Below are 15,684 nucleotides of genomic sequence, written 5' to 3' on the forward strand. Positions count from 1 at the left end.
CAGACAGGCATAGAGGGAAGATGATGTGAAGACACAAGGAGAACACTATCTACAAGCTAAGGAATGTCTAAGTACGCTTGATGATAGGTGAGAGGCATGAACAGACTTTCCCTCACAAATCTCAGAAGGAGCCAACCTTGCCAACACCTTGGTCTTGGACTCCCAGCCTCCAGAACTATAAGATATTAATACCTTGTTATGGCAGCCCTAGAAAACTAATATACCAAGACAAAAGATTTTTGATAGACAAGATGGTGGAATTCACGTGGAGGCCTTGGAATAACTATTCTAGAATGACAGTTTTCAAGCAGGTCCTTAAACAACCAGTCCATACTGGGAATGAAATCAGAGGACTCCAAGAAGAATGAAGAACAGAACAGAAACAAAACAAAATAACAGATAGCGCCCAAGGGGCTAGATAATATTAGTGACTTGTGAAGAAAGAGTATATTTCTTCTTTTCACAAAAAATTAGGATCTCCACCAAAAATGGAAAAAACCCCAAAAAACTAACAGACTGTGTAACAAAATCATGGCAGACATGAAGGAAACCAAGAAATATCATGAGTGCCTTTCAGCAGTTGATGGTGTTATGAAACAGAAATCATTGAACCTAGAAGTGGTCCCTGGAGTGTCATGAGGATTATGAATTTGGACCTAGAGAAAATGAAATGTAATTTTATCACACTCCTTGTTTCTGCAGTGAGGATTATTAAAGTAGTCACATAATATATGCTCTGTTTCTTGATTTTAAGCTTCTAGAAAGAGACTTAAGTGTGGTCACAGAACATAAGATAAATGCTATCAATCCTAACAATACAAAACTAAAGATACTGCTCAACAGGTAGAAGGTGGAAGGTGGTGAGACGGAGAAAGAGGGCAGAACTGTTAACAGTCTCATAATATAGCGGGTAGTCAAGAGACATTGCCTAAATTTTCTAAAATAAGAACGAGTAATTTAATTGTATTATTTATTTGTGCAAAAGTTATAAAAAATAACTAAAATTATAACGATCAAAAATGGATCAAATTGATAAAGAACATCTGTGGAAAACCTACAGCTAACATCATACTTAATGATGAGCAACCAGATGTTTCCTCACTAAAATCAGGAATAAGACAAGAATATCGGCTATCACCACTACTATTCTACACTGTATTGGAAGTCTTAGCTAATGCAACAAGACAAGAGAAAGAAATAAAAGATATACAGACTAGGAAAGAAGAAATAAAACTTTGTTCACAGATGACATGATTGTTTATATAGAAATCCCAAAACAATAACAACAAAAACTCCTGGAACTAATAAGTGATTACAGCAAGATGGCAGGTTACTAGGTTAATATATAAAAGTCAATTTCTTTCTGCTATACCACAAATGAACGATTGGAATTTGAAATAAAGAACACAAGACCATGTACATTAGCAACAAACAAACAAAAAGGTATAAATGTAACAAAATACCTATAATATCTATATGAGAAAAAATTTTAAAATCTGATGAAAGAAATCAAAGATCTAAATAAATAGGGAGATATTCCATGTATACGGGTAGAAACACTCAATATTGTCAAGATGTCAGTTCTTCTCAACTTGATCTGTAAATTCAACATAATTCCAATCAAAATCTCAGCAAGATAATTTATGAGTATTGAAAACCGATTCTAAAGTGGATCTGGAGAGACAAAAACCCAGAATAGCGAACTCAATATTGAAGGAGAAGAACAAAGTTGGAGAACTGATATAATGCCTGACATTAAGGCTTAGTATAAATCTAGAGTAATCAATACAGTGTGGTCTGGTGAAAGAATAGACAAATAGATCAAGGTAACAGAATAAAGAGTTCAGAAATAGAGCAACACAGATATAATCAGCTGATATTTGAAAAACGAGCAAAGACAGTTTAATGGAGAAAGGACAATGTGTTAAACAAATTGCACTGGAATACCTGGACATCTACATGCAAAAAAAAAATAAATCTAGACACAGACCTTTCACTTTTCACACAGATTAACCCATGGATCATAGACCTAAAAGTAAAATGAAAAACTATATAAACCTCTGAGAAGATAACATAGGAAAAATCTAGGTGACTTTAGGTTTGGTGATGATAAATACAAACATTTTTAGATACAACACCAAAAGTATGCTCCATGAAAGAAAAAATTGACAAGTTGCACTTTATTAAAGTTAAAACCTTCTGCTCTTCAAAAGGACCATGTCAAGAGGTTCAGAAGACAAGCCACAGACTGGGAGAAAATATTTACAAAAGACACATCTGATGAGGAACTACTATAGAAAATATACAAAGAACTCAAAACTCTATGCATACTCTTAACATATGATTCGGTAATCACATCCTTCGTATTTACCCAAATAAGTTGAAAACTTATGTCCACACAAAAACCTGCATGTGAATGTTTTTAGCAGCTTTATTTATAATTGTCAAAACTTGGAAGCATCCAAGATGTCCTTCCACAGGTAAATGGATAAAAAGACTGGTATATCCAGACAACGAAATTTTATTCAGTGACAAAAAGGAACGAGCCATCAAGCCACGAAAAGACGTGGAGGAACCTTAAATGCATATTCTGAGTTAAAGAAGGCAATCTGAAAAGACTACGTACTGTATAATTTCAACTATATGACATTATGTAAAAGGTAAAATTATGGAGACAGGCATGAGATCAGTGATTACCAGGGTCTTTTGGGGAGGGAGGGAGGGGGATGAACAGGTAGAGTACAGGGGATTTTTAGGGTGGTGAAACTATTCTGTATGATACTGTAATGGTGGATATAATGTCATACGTTTATTAAAACTTACAGAATCTGCAGCACAGGAATGAACCTTAAAGTAAACCATGGACTTTCATTAATAATAAAATATACATATTGGCTAATTAGCTGTAACAAATGTGTCACACTAATGCAAAATGTTAACAATAGGGGAAACTGGTGGGGGGGATGGGTGGAGTATAAGAGGATTCATGGGAATTCTCTGTACATTCCGCTTAATTTTCTTATAAACTTAAAACCACTTAAAAATATTAAAAGCCCAATAATTTTTAAAAATAGTTACAAAAAGCTATTTCACAATGTTCTATTTTTATATTTATGTGAGTCCAGAAGTATTCCAGCAAAAATGAAATTCTTCTCCACCACTAAGAGTAGCCTAATACATTCTATATGAGTTTTCAGTTAACTGGCTTTCCTGCTTTGGGAGTTATCACATATTTCTTTCCCTGCTTTCTGTGATTGGTTTGGGAAGAGTATTAGATGGATTTGATTATGTGGTTGGGACATTTCAGGTGAGATGAATGATACTTGTTCTTTGAAAATACAAAAAAATAAATTTAATATTTGTAGTTTTTTCTTATCCTCCAAAGGCTCACAATCTGTAGTGAGGCTCCTTTACATACAGAAAATTTTTCTCTGAGGAATTAAAAGTGTATCTATGTTGGCTTCTCCTAATGAAGAAAAGTTACAGGTTAAACAAAAAGCCGAGTCAGACTTGTCTTTGTTTAGAAATAGAATGATTAAGCTCTGGGAGACCAACAGAGTTTCAATGCATTATATTCCGCCATTCAATAATTCATATATTCAATCAGCATATATTCATTTAACGACACGTACTTGCCAGATTTTGAAGAGGCTCTGGGGCTACATGGGTGGCATGGTCTTATTCTTCAAGGCACTGTGGTCTGGTACAGAATTCCATTAATTGATCTGTCAGTTTTGATAAAGTCTAATCAGTGATATGATAGAGAGGAAGAAGTGTACTCTGGAGCTTGGCACTGTAAGAATACTGAAAGTAACCTAGTGTGGCTTGGGTGCATTTTGTAAAGGCGGGTGTGGCAGGGAAATGAAGCCAGAGAGGCTGAGCCCTAAATGACATTTGCCTTTATCCAAATTTGAAGCAGGATCAGACCCCTCTTCAGTCCCAAGAAAAACTCTCTTGACCTCTTCTGTTATTCCTGATGACCATGGAAGCAGTTCCTCAAGGGCTTAGACCAACCTCATACAGGAACACTCTAGGACTGCCTCACCCTTCTTGTTTCCTGACTCGAATCTTCTCTATGAAAACATCTAGGCACTCATGCATGGGCAGCCGGGAAGTACAGGGACCAGTCAATGCCCTGTGGGACAATCCTTGACTAACTGGGAATAAGCTCTGATGAATAAATGCTTCCCTCTTTCTCCCCTCAGGTGGACAGTTCTGAGATGTATTTCACAAGCCTTCACAGTAGGTCCTGTAGGATAGAACATCCGGTTTCCCACAGGGATGGCCAAGTCTATTATGCATCCCTGTGTTGGTTTTCCCTCCTTCTCTCTTCTTTCCACTCACTTGTGCTCCCTAGGAATACATTGCCATATATATTATTTTTATATTAGCTTTTGTCTCACTCTCTGCCTTCTGAGGAAACCAGGTTAAGACAAGCAGGGAATGATATATTTTAGGTATTGTGTGTACACACACACACACACCCTAGTGATAACCCGGGAGAACATAGTAGAGAGTGTTAATATAGGAGATAAGGCAACCAAGTAGAAGACCGAGGTAGTGATATGGGTGAGATATGAGAGTGGCTTGAACTTGGGTAGTGACAGTGGCGTTGAAGAGAAGTGGGAAGATTTGAGAGAAGTTTTAGAGATAGAATAGCAGCTAATAAGATTTAGGGGGTAAGATGGAAGAGTCAAGAATGATTCCTAGGTAATTGTTGGTACCCTTTATTGAGTTAGAGTGTAGAGAAGAGAGAACAGGGTTGGTGGGAGAAATAATGATTTCTATTTTAGACATGTTCTGTTGTAGATTTTTATGGTATAGTCAAGAGGAAATAGCCCTGGTGGTCGATAATGAGCTTCTGAAGCCCAGGAGAGAGAACTGAGGTGGAGGAAGAGATGTAGCTGTCATGAGCGTGCAAATAGCCTTTTGAAGCCATGAACCAGGGAAAGTGAGTACGAAGAAGACCTAGGATCAAACTCTAAAGAACACCAACTTTTAGAAATGGGCCAAGAAAGAGAACTTGGCAAGGAAAGGAGAGAGGGATAAAAGAAAAACTAGAACAATGGTGTCAGAGAAGGCAAAGAGAGAGAGAGCTTTCCTAGGATGAGAGATAGTCAATGCAATGCTACAGGAAGGTCAAATAAGACAAGAAATGAAAAACACCCACTGGAATTAGAAACATAAAGACATTGGTGATGTTTTCTAGATCAGTTTCACTGCAGGAATGGGAAAGTAGTCATATTAAAGGCGTTTGAGAAAAGACTGTGAGATAAAGAAATAAGGACAACATGTTAGTTTTTTATTGCTATGGTAACAGATTACCATAAACCTAGTGGCTTAAAACAAAACACAATGATTTTCTTATAGTTCTGTGGGTTATGTGAGCAATATGCATCTTACTGGGCTAAAATCAAGGTCTCAACAGGACTGTGTTCCTTGTGGCGGGCTCCAGAGATTCAGCTTCTTTGAGTTTTTCAGCTTCTAGTGGCTGCCCACGTTCCTTGGCTTGTGGCCCCCTTTCTCCATCTTCAAAATCAGCAGTGTTTCAACTCTCTGACCATTCTTTCTTAATCACATCTCCCTCTGTGCTCAACCCTGGAAAGATTCTCTACTTTTAGGGGTTCAGGTGATTAGACTGTGACTGCCTGTATAATCCAGGAGACTCTCTCCATCGCAAGGTCCTTTGCTTAATCATATCTGCATGAGATTACCTTTTGCTATGTAAAGTACCATATTCATAATTTTGTGGATTAGGACATGGGTATTTTGGGGGGACCATTATTCTGCCTACCACAGGCAATGAGTAGAACTCTTTAGAAATTTTTATAGGGAGCAGGGAAATAGGGTGTGCTTGAGGTATGTGAGGTTGGGGAGGATTTTTAAAGGAAGTGACAGGAACGGAAGCAGGCAGATGGTACACTCCAAGGATGACATCCTTCCGAGACCAGTCACAGTCAAAAACTGGCTGTTTGTTTTACTGGGTTACCTGTAGGTTAAGTTTCTGTCATGGGAAAGTGATTATGCATTACATGTTAGATTATGGCCATGAGGATGATTTGGGGTTAATCAAGATAGTATTGAAATGAACTTTAAGAACTTTAGAGTCTTGCTAAAGTAATCCTAGCCAAACATTTATTTAGTTTGCTATGCCATAAACGTTGTTTCTAAAATTAAAATATGGCTTATGAAGACTGTATTTTGTCCTTTTAGGCAATACATATTCTAAAATCTTTTATTGAATGATAGAATTAATTACATGCTCCAGTATACCCTGTACTTCTGATGACTAAATTGCAACCAAAATTAAGTGGAAGTAACTGAGGGATTAAGCATGAAGTATAAACTAAATTAAGAAATATTTTTAGACTTCTTGTCCAGGACTCTTAATTGTACATTATTATAGCTCTAATGTGTCCATGATATTTTTTATGCTAGTGTAATCTATAGTCTACCAGAAGCCAGAGTCGTCAAGGAAATGCCAGAATCAATTTTACTTGTAAACAAAGAACCGTCTGATGCGTAGAGTTCTCAGTTTAACAAGGTTGCCATGACATCAATCAACCTTTCCATTTTTTTTCAGTGTTGCTATCTTTTAATGAACTTCACCATCAAATTTGACCTATTACTTTACCTGGGCCAATATAGTATTGAAAGGGCAAGGAGGCTAAAATGACCTCTGTCTGAAATATGACCCTCTTCCTGCAAAGAGATGGCCTTAGATTTTCTTTTACTGCAGGAGTTGTCCTGCTCTGGGCCTGACCAAAGGAAAGCTACTGTGTACTGTGTTTTGGCTCTTTGAACCGTATGATAATAGATTCTAACCATACCACTGCATGCATATGAAATAAATTTAATGGCAGAGCTAGTTTACTACTCAGCCTTTTTTCTCTATCTTTTTTTCTAGCATTTCCTTTTTATGGGATGCTTCAACCTCATTAGTATTTCAGGAAAACACTGGACCCTGTCCATCATTTTGGTTGTTGCTTTCCTTTTCCTGGCAGACGGAGCCTAAAGTTTCAATAGAGGAAGCAGGGAGGGATACAACACATTCAGAGTTTATGAAAGATCTTACTTACCATCAAAGTGAAGGTTTCCAGATACTCCCACTCTGTTTTCTTATGATCTTAAGTCTTTGATGAGGAATTAAGGACTGCAGCCAGGGCTACAGAAGACAGGGAGAGGTGCGTGGCAGAAGGCACTACACAGTGTCCTGAAGCTGTTCATTAATTATAAATAATGTTGCGGACTGAGCAGAAACTATTAATATCTTAATAATTTCTACGTGAGCACTTCTGAGAGAAATCTGAATCTGTACACTTAAATGAATATTTTCCTGCTAGCTTCCATTGCCTTTTTTTTTTTTTTTGTGAAGCATTCTCTAGTGGGTTGTGTATAGACTTTTTTTTTGATGGAAGAAAATTGCATAAACAGTTCTTCAACTTGGGACAGTTGGTAAGAGAGAAATATTATTTTATCTAGAAGAACTCCTGATGGAAAACATGATTTATTTACTTAACTTTTTACGTTAGAGAAGGCTGCAGACTAGGGGAGAGGAAATGTATTCATTCCTTGCTGCCGGTAGTACATGGTGAAAAGGTTCAGTCCTGTCTCATTTTCCCCTTCATTACTGGGTGTGTGTTTCCTAAGTCTTCTGTTGGTTTCTTTTGTTTGTTGTTTACTAGGTGCTGTGAGGTCTGCTCTTTAATGTGCCTCGTCCTGTTCTTCTGCCACAGGGTGTGAAGACATTTACTGATTTGTCCTCTGCTTATGCTACCTCTAAACAGCCATGCGCAAAAGAAAGGAAAATTGCATCTTGTTCGTCAGCTCCTCACACATCATTCAAAACTGTGCCCTTAATATAAGAAAAGTACAGTCCCTCTTTATTTCATTACAGAGAGGTATAGCGATTCATCACAAACCACGCTCAGAAAAGACATCATCTGGAAACCTGATAATTATTTTGACGTGAATAACGGAGAAAGCATCGTAATTTTTTTGTCTTGTTAATGCTTCTAACTATCCGCACAAATGAACATGCCACTTTCTGCATCATAACCTCACTCTTCCATTTATTTAAATGTCACTAGGGTGAACTTTCCTACTTAAAGTTGTTCTAAGTAGGAAAAAATGACTCTGAAAGATATACATGGTTAATATCAAGACAAAGATATATATGGATTGTTTTGCTTGCTTGTTAAATTAATTGGGAATATTCAGTGCTCATTAGGTCCTGGCTCTGTTTCCAAGTAAGAAAAGGCAATAAACAGAAACATTAAAATCAGGACACGCTCTGTGTTACCATTTTCAAATCCTAAGACTCTACATCTATATCTACATCTATGTATTCGTATCTATATCTGCATCTATATATCTTTTGATGAGCATTCAGTAGCAGCTTTGTCTTTTCAATTAGTGACACTGTCTTAAATCCTAGCAGCTCAGAAACAAAACTGGCGCAAATATTCTTGCCTCTGGTTTAATTTACATTCTATCTTGGTGTTGAAAACAAGTTACAGACATGCAAAACCTCTCCCTCCAAAACAGCACTGTGCAAGGATGATGCTTATTGTATCTGGAGTTTATTGTATGGGCCAGGCTGTCCCTTTCCCATAGTGTCTTCATTTATTATGCTAATTGACTTTCCAAGTGCAGGCAGGAGGGTATCCGCCTTGTGAAATATTCTCAGCTGGCAGGGGGTGGGGTGTGTGTGTGGGGGGGGTTAAAAGCAAACCTGTTTTGTGCCTGAATAAAACCAAAAATCAGTGTGCTTCTTTTCAAAGACGGGAGGGTCAATACCATGGTTGTTTTTGTTCCCATGAGTTATGTAACGGTGGAGATTTGTTTCTTTGCTTTCGGGATTTGTACAGAACACATGAAAGCTAAACAATAGGCGGGAGTCACAGGAGCAACCCTCGAGCTGTGTCTTGGAGTCTGTCCTCCTAGGTTTGGGAATCTCCAATTCCATCTCCAGCGCTGACTGTGCGTGTGCATGTGTGTGCGTGTGCGTGTGTGTGTTTAGTTAGCTGGCACGCAACACACTTCCCCAGGGTTGTGCTTCCTTTTTCCTGAGATTTGGCGAAGGGTAAAGGGTCGGAGTCACATGGATACAAAGCATTTGATTAACGTCCAAGTCACCGCTGGGGCTGCCGGAGCCGCCTCCCCTCCAGCCCCGGCAGTGCGAGGCCAGAGCCGCGGGGCGCCGTGCGCAGGTCCCGGGCGGGAGCCCCATCCCCCGGGAGGGAGTGGCCTCGGCACAGCCCCCAGTCTCCCGCGCCCGACTCCCGGCGGGCGCCCCCTCCTCCGCCCCCGCCCCGGCCTCTCCACGGCGCGTAAAGTCGCCCGGCCCACCTCAGACCCGGCGGAGGCGGCAACTTTCCCTGCCGGCCGCGCGGGGCCGGGGCAGCGGCGGGCGCGCGGGGCAGCGGCGGGCTGCACGGCGCCCACCATGAGCGACGAGAGCCGCGGGGACGGCCGCGCCGAGAGCGCCCGGGACCTGGAGAAGCAGCTCCGCCTGCGCGTGTGCGTGCTCAGCGAGCTGCAGAAGACCGAGCGCGACTACGTGGGCACGCTGGAGTTCCTGGTGTCGGTGAGGGGCTCTCGGCGACACGGGGCGCGGGCGGCTCGCGCGGCATTGTCTGCGCGGGGACCAGGGACCCGTCCGGGCATCGCGGGCTCCCGAATCCGCGCGCCGACGCTGGGTCCCCGGGGGCGGGAGTCATTTTTAATGCCTGGAGACGCGCCGAGTGGCCGGGGCGAAAAGTTAGCTCGCGTGGGAGAAGGCTGTGTCTCAGGGAATCCCTGCTGCCCCGTCTCTCCTCACTCTTCTCTACCCGCCTCCCTGGTCTGCTCGAGTGCGTTGTGTAATTTTTTTATTTTTATTTTTTCCCTTGTCTTCCTTCCCGGGGATTTTGTTTGAAGACTCTGGCAGGGTGGTTAAAAGTCTGTCTGCTACATTCACGTACCTACAGGTAAAAAAAAAATATCCTGATTCTTCTGGAGCTTGAGTTCATAATTCAGATTACATGGCAGTGAAGTCCCTTTAGTTATAATAATCTTTGGAGCATAGGATTCTGGTGAGGGGTACGGAGGGCAGCGGGGTTATGATGTTCAGCAGCTGTTGGATATGAAAGCCACGTGTAGTGCTCACCGCATCCTCGCCCTACTGTCTGCTCCCCCCACCCCAACCCCGGGGTTTAAATCTGCTGTTTAAATCCCCCGCCCCCGTGGGTTCAGCTCCCGGGTCCCGTGTTCACACTGAGCCCAGGAAAGCAGCAGAATAAAACTCCCATCCAGCAACTTAAAGCTTTCGTAGAACTCGCAGGAACTTTGTTTCAGAGTTTCAGCTTGACTCACTGGAAGGCTGCATTGAAAATGTTTCATTCATGTGAGGGTCAGGAGGGGCAAAACTGATTGAAGGAAACTTCTTAGATGTCACTCAAAAGTTGAATTTTTTTCTGTTCGCCGCTGCAAAGACAGAATCTGAGAGTTGGTTCCTCTCTGCCCAGATGCGCGGGAGAGCATCATTCAGAGACTGAGGACCTTTAGCCTTTGCTAAAATCTCCCTCAAATCTTATAACTTCCTCTTTCCACCACCCTATTCCATACCCCCTTGGTCTGAAGGGGAATGTCTCAAAGGCCAGACTTCCTGCTCAGCTTTGTAAAAGAGGTGAGCTGTCTGCTGAAACTCATGAAATTCCCTCCTTGGCTCAGGCCAGAAGGAAAGAACACTGTCTCGAGGGATGTGAGATGCACAGGTTGGCTTCTGGTTGACGTCTCAGATTAAAATCAATATACTTGAGCCCCCAGGGGCCACATTCTTTGGAAAGCTATGGGTGTTTGAGAATATACTGGTAATTGGTGATAAATAGAATTGTTGTACACTTCCATGCAGCAATGTCAAAAAAGCATGTTTTTAAGGAAATGTGACTTTTCATAGCTTCAGATTTGGCTTTCATGAAACTTGGTTGGTGACCAAGTCCTTTGGCTTTTGAAGAATCTGGGTGACTCTTCAAGTTGCATTAGTTACTCCTTTCAGGAGGTGTATGAAAAACTACTGAGCAAAAAAGGTCCTAATTTACAGAAATAGACAGCTAATCTAACCTACCTTAAAAACCAATTTGTTGATCTTTATTTAAAACATCAGTTTTTCCTCTGATCTTAACACCTGATTATTAAAATTGATAATGTAATTCTGTATAGAGTTAAGTCAGAAATTATGGGAGGTATAAAATAAATTGCATTTTACTCTTTACAAGAAGATCATTTTATGATTTCATTCTTATCTCATTCAGAAATTATGGACTCTTCCACTTTTCCTTTTCTTTATTTGCTATTTTTTGTATACACGTTCACACACACACAAACACTAATTGGCCTGAAAGTCTTCCGAAACAAGGGTTAACCCTGACTTCCTTTTAGTCTTATAAACGTTCAGAGTCTAAGATCTACTTATAATACATTATTAGATTTTCTTTTTTTGGGTATTATTTATAGCAACATTTCATTCTCACCTATTTTATGTGGTTACCTTCAGTGGATAGAGTCAATGTAGTTTTAATTTTATCCTGAACTGATATGCACCAAGAGCTTTAAAAATATTCAAACTCTTTTGCCTGGTAATTCCTTTCCTAGGAATCCATCCTAAGGGAATGGTCAGAAATGCAGACAAACAAAAGAAGTTATTTTTTAAAAAAAATACCTGTAGTATTAAATAAGTGCAGTGGTAAATTTGCTGCAAAAATTGGATAATGAATTCCTAAGTCAAATTTAAATATTTGTTAGATTAGTCATTGTTTTTGATTTCTGCCAGTGCTTCAAATCATCAGTATGGGTGAAGGTAATTCTTATCTTTATTACAGAGATGAAAAAACATATTTTTGGTTTTACCGAGAACCTATTTTTACTTACAGGCCCATAAAGAAGCAAACGGTTTGTATTATTGCTCTTGATTAAATGATCATGTGGCCTGAGGGGAAAACTTTTTTTTTTAATAAGATGCCTTCTCTTCTCATTTCCAACTTTTGGCCTTTTAAAGAGAGAGCACCTCCCCCCTCATCCCCCGACCCCCAGATAGTCCATGAATGTTGCCTTTTTCCTCCCCCAGATGTATCAATATGTATGATCTATATGCACCTTCTCTCTAGTCACCACCCAGGCACACACTTCTAGATTGAACAAGGCTCTGACCTTGAAGCTGCTGTCATTTAGAGTGGTACACTCTTCCCATGTGCCAGGCTTTCTCAGGCCTCTTGTGCGGTATGCAGGATCTTAATTCTCCAACCAGGGATCAAATCCGTGTCCACTGCATTGGAAGCTTGGAGTCTTAACCACTGGACCTCCAGGGAAGTCCCTCAGGCCTCTTCTTCTGCTCCTCTGTAGCGCTTAGCAATCTGCTGGATTCCTACTGGCATTTCAAGGCTCTTCATCTCCTTCAGTAGAACTTTCATGATCCCATCCTCCCTCCTGCCCAGGCTGGAGTGCTCACTGCTTGGTACCCACTCTTCCCTGTAGTCACTGCTTCCATGGCACCAAAGCAGGCGTAGGCAGGATTTGTCTCCTTTTGTCTCATTCTTCTAGAATGGAAGCTTCTTCAGGACAGGGCCACATTTTACTCGTCTGTGTTTCCCTGGACTTTTGTGTAGTGCTTGTGACACTGTAAGTACTCAAGAAATGCTTACTGAACGAAGGAATGGAGGAATCAGTGAATTCATCCATCTTCTAAACCTCCCACCCATTTTTAAGGACAGTTCCTCAATGATCCATAAATTTCTAATTTTGTTTTTTTTCCATTGGGTCTGTATAGACAGTGGAAGTTACTTAAGTTTCACTCAGGCACATATGTATTATGTAATAAGAAGCTTTAAATTAAACATGTAGTACCTGCATAGAACCTGTGCTCCGCAACAAGAGAAGCCACCGCAGTGAGAAGGCCACGCACCGCAACGAAGAGTAGCCCCTGCTCGCTGCAACTAGAGAAAAGCCTGCGCGCAGCAGCGAAGACCCAATGCAGCCAAAAATGAATAAATAAAATAAATTTATTTAACAAAAAGAGAAACATGATTTAAATCTGGCATCGAGGTATTAAAGACATTGTAACACACTATTATTTCAGTTCATTGTAGTCTGAATTTTCATTTGGGACCGTGGACATTATCTGGATTCATTATTTTTCGGTTGTAGATAAAATGGTAGAGAGTGATGGAATTTGTTTGAGTTTATGTTCTTGTTTTGCTTGGGAAATGAAATTCTTCATTAGAGTACTCGAAAACATTTTTTCTCAAAGAAATGATTTTATGGACCTGATTTCCAGTATTTGATGTCCAGAGTCTGGACAGTCGTAGGTGGTAACTGGTTTTCTGGAGAAAAGACCAACCAGGGCCGATTTCAAGGATACATCTTATACAGTCGCACAGGGCTACCCACTCTGAAGGACCTCAAGCTTAGTTTGATGCTCTGCCATCACTGTCTTGCAATTCTTGCTCATTTTATCTTTGAACTTGGGCTTGGGCTTTGCAAGTGAAGTCCAGTGGGACAACAGGGTGTGAGCAGAGCAGATACACAAAAGAAAAAAACCCAGCTTTACACCTCAGTACCTTTAATAGCACTTTTGGTCTTGCCTTTTGAATAAAAGGTCTCACGTTTGAATTTTGCACCAGGCCTGGAAAATTGTGTAGACACATTTCCACTGTGGCAAGTGGCGTTGAGGCAGGGTGACCGTGTAATTTTTATTTAAACTGGGACACTTCTGAGGGTGCAAGGGTGTGCTATTAATAATTACACAGGGAAACAGATGTAAACTGGGATTGTTCCTGGCAAATCAGAAAGCATGGTTATTCCCTGTTATGGGCACATTAAGACAAAAACTTTGAGCTATGTGTCTTATAAGCAAAACATTGAGAAATTTGTTACCTGTCTGAGCTTTGACCTCAGATACCCCAGAATCTTGAGTCCTGTCTCTAATTGCTATACAGAGCCACAGGTGTTGGCCATGCCGAGTGTCTGATTTTTGTCTCTATTATATTCTCCTCTGCCCTTTTTCCGTGTCTCTGAGTCTCTGATTCTTCTCTGTGTGTTTCCCTTTGGTCAGTTTGGCCCTTCCCATGGTAATCTTGGCTTCAAGACAGTGACAGCAGGTTGCATTCTATGTGACGACAGCCGGAGTTAGTACGGTGCTTTACAGTGTATACTGAGCAACTGCATGTTTCTTATCTGACTTGGCTTCATGTATGTGCATCTCTTAGCTCTTTCAGAGGGTACTCCTGAGAGCTTCTGGGTTCTGGGGTTCGGCTTCAGGGGTCCTCACAAAAGGTCGGAGGAGCCGAACTGTGTGGCTTCAGGCCCTCCACACTGGCATCTCCGAGCACAGCCCCACCTTCTGATTTGTGTTATTGTTAAAACAGTTAGAAAAACCCCTCCTCTGTATGGTAAACTCTGAGAGAATAGGGATGCATTTACTTCCTCTGTACACTTTTCTTGGCCTCCTCACGGTGCTTTGTAAATAGCAGGTGCTCAACAAAACAAACGGGCAAATAAAGCAGGAGCAAACAAAGGGGTTCGAATGAATCCAAAAACAGCTGCTTTCAGTCGTGACCCGACGTTTCTAGGGAAAGATACATAGATTCAACACATTATGCTTAGGCTTACGTTATGGGTTGATCTGTATCCCCCTCAAAGTCATACATTGCAGTGCGAACCTTCAGTCTCCAAATAAGCACAATGCCGTGTGGGAGGTGAAATGATAGGGTAATAAGCAAAGTGTCAGGGAGGCATCAAGGGACGCCCTCAGCCTGGGGTCGAGGGAAGTTTGGGGAAGAGGTGATAATAGAGGCTCCTGAGGGATGAGGAGGAATGTGCCAAACTCGGAGGAGAAGGATCCCCCCTGAGAGAGTAACCGCGTTGAGGGTGACCATGGCACAGCAGCCCGGGGGTGCTGGCATGCCCTGACATGCTCCAGATGCTGAAACATTCTTCATTAACGGGGATAAACACTTCTGTATGCTTTTCGGCTCTTGGTAGGAGATAAGGTAAGTTCAGGCCAGTTTGAGAAGAGTTCCATTCTTAAGAATTCTGACTTCAACTAAAGCCAATGGGAAATCAGTTGTGAGGGGACGCTTGCTCTCTTATTAATAATAAACAAGTCTGAGGGCTTCCTTGGTGGCGCAGTGGTTGAGAATCTGCTTGCCGATGCAGGGGACACGGGTTCGAGCCCTGGTCCGGGAAGATCCCACATGCCGCGGAGCAACTAAGCCCGTGCACCACAACTACCGAGCCTGCACTCTAGAGCCGCGAGCTGCAACTACTGAGCCCGCAAGCCACAACTCCTGAAGCCCGCGTGCCTAGAGCCCACGCTCAACAAGAGAAGCCACTGCAATGAGAAGCCCGCGCACCGCAATGAAGAGTCACCCCCGCTCGCCGCAACCAGAGAGGAGCCTACGTGCAGCAACAAAGACCCAATGCAGCCAAAAAATAAGTAATAATAATAAACAAGTCTGAGACCTCCAAGGTTGGCACTGGGAAGGGGGTCTCTCACGGGAAGAAGTTGCCAGGCCAAGACTCCCTGAATCTGTGTCTTTGCATTTGGCCTTGGGATTCCTTCTCGTTCTCTATTTCCGCCACCTCCCTGGCCCTCAGCCTACACTGCCTATTTGGTCATCCACATGCTCATCTTAATCTGGGACAGGT

General features: G+C 41.6%; 1 protein-coding gene across 1 annotated transcript in view; it reads left to right on the plus strand.

Moving 5' to 3' along the window:
- Positions 1 to 9,411: 9,411 nt before the first annotated feature.
- The window catches only part of PREX2 (phosphatidylinositol-3,4,5-trisphosphate dependent Rac exchange factor 2), a 285,362-nt gene continuing 279,089 nt past the window's right edge, over positions 9,412 to 15,684 (plus strand). The window contains exon 1 of the mRNA XM_060127864.1: positions 9,412 to 9,589. Within this exon, the coding sequence (XP_059983847.1) occupies positions 9,449 to 9,589 (141 nt within the window). The 5' untranslated portion in view covers positions 9,412 to 9,448. The remainder of the gene's footprint in view (positions 9,590 to 15,684) is intronic.

Source organism: Lagenorhynchus albirostris, chromosome 17 (genome assembly GCF_949774975.1).
Source record: "Lagenorhynchus albirostris chromosome 17, mLagAlb1.1, whole genome shotgun sequence".
Taxonomy (NCBI): Eukaryota; Metazoa; Chordata; class Mammalia; order Artiodactyla; family Delphinidae; genus Lagenorhynchus; species Lagenorhynchus albirostris.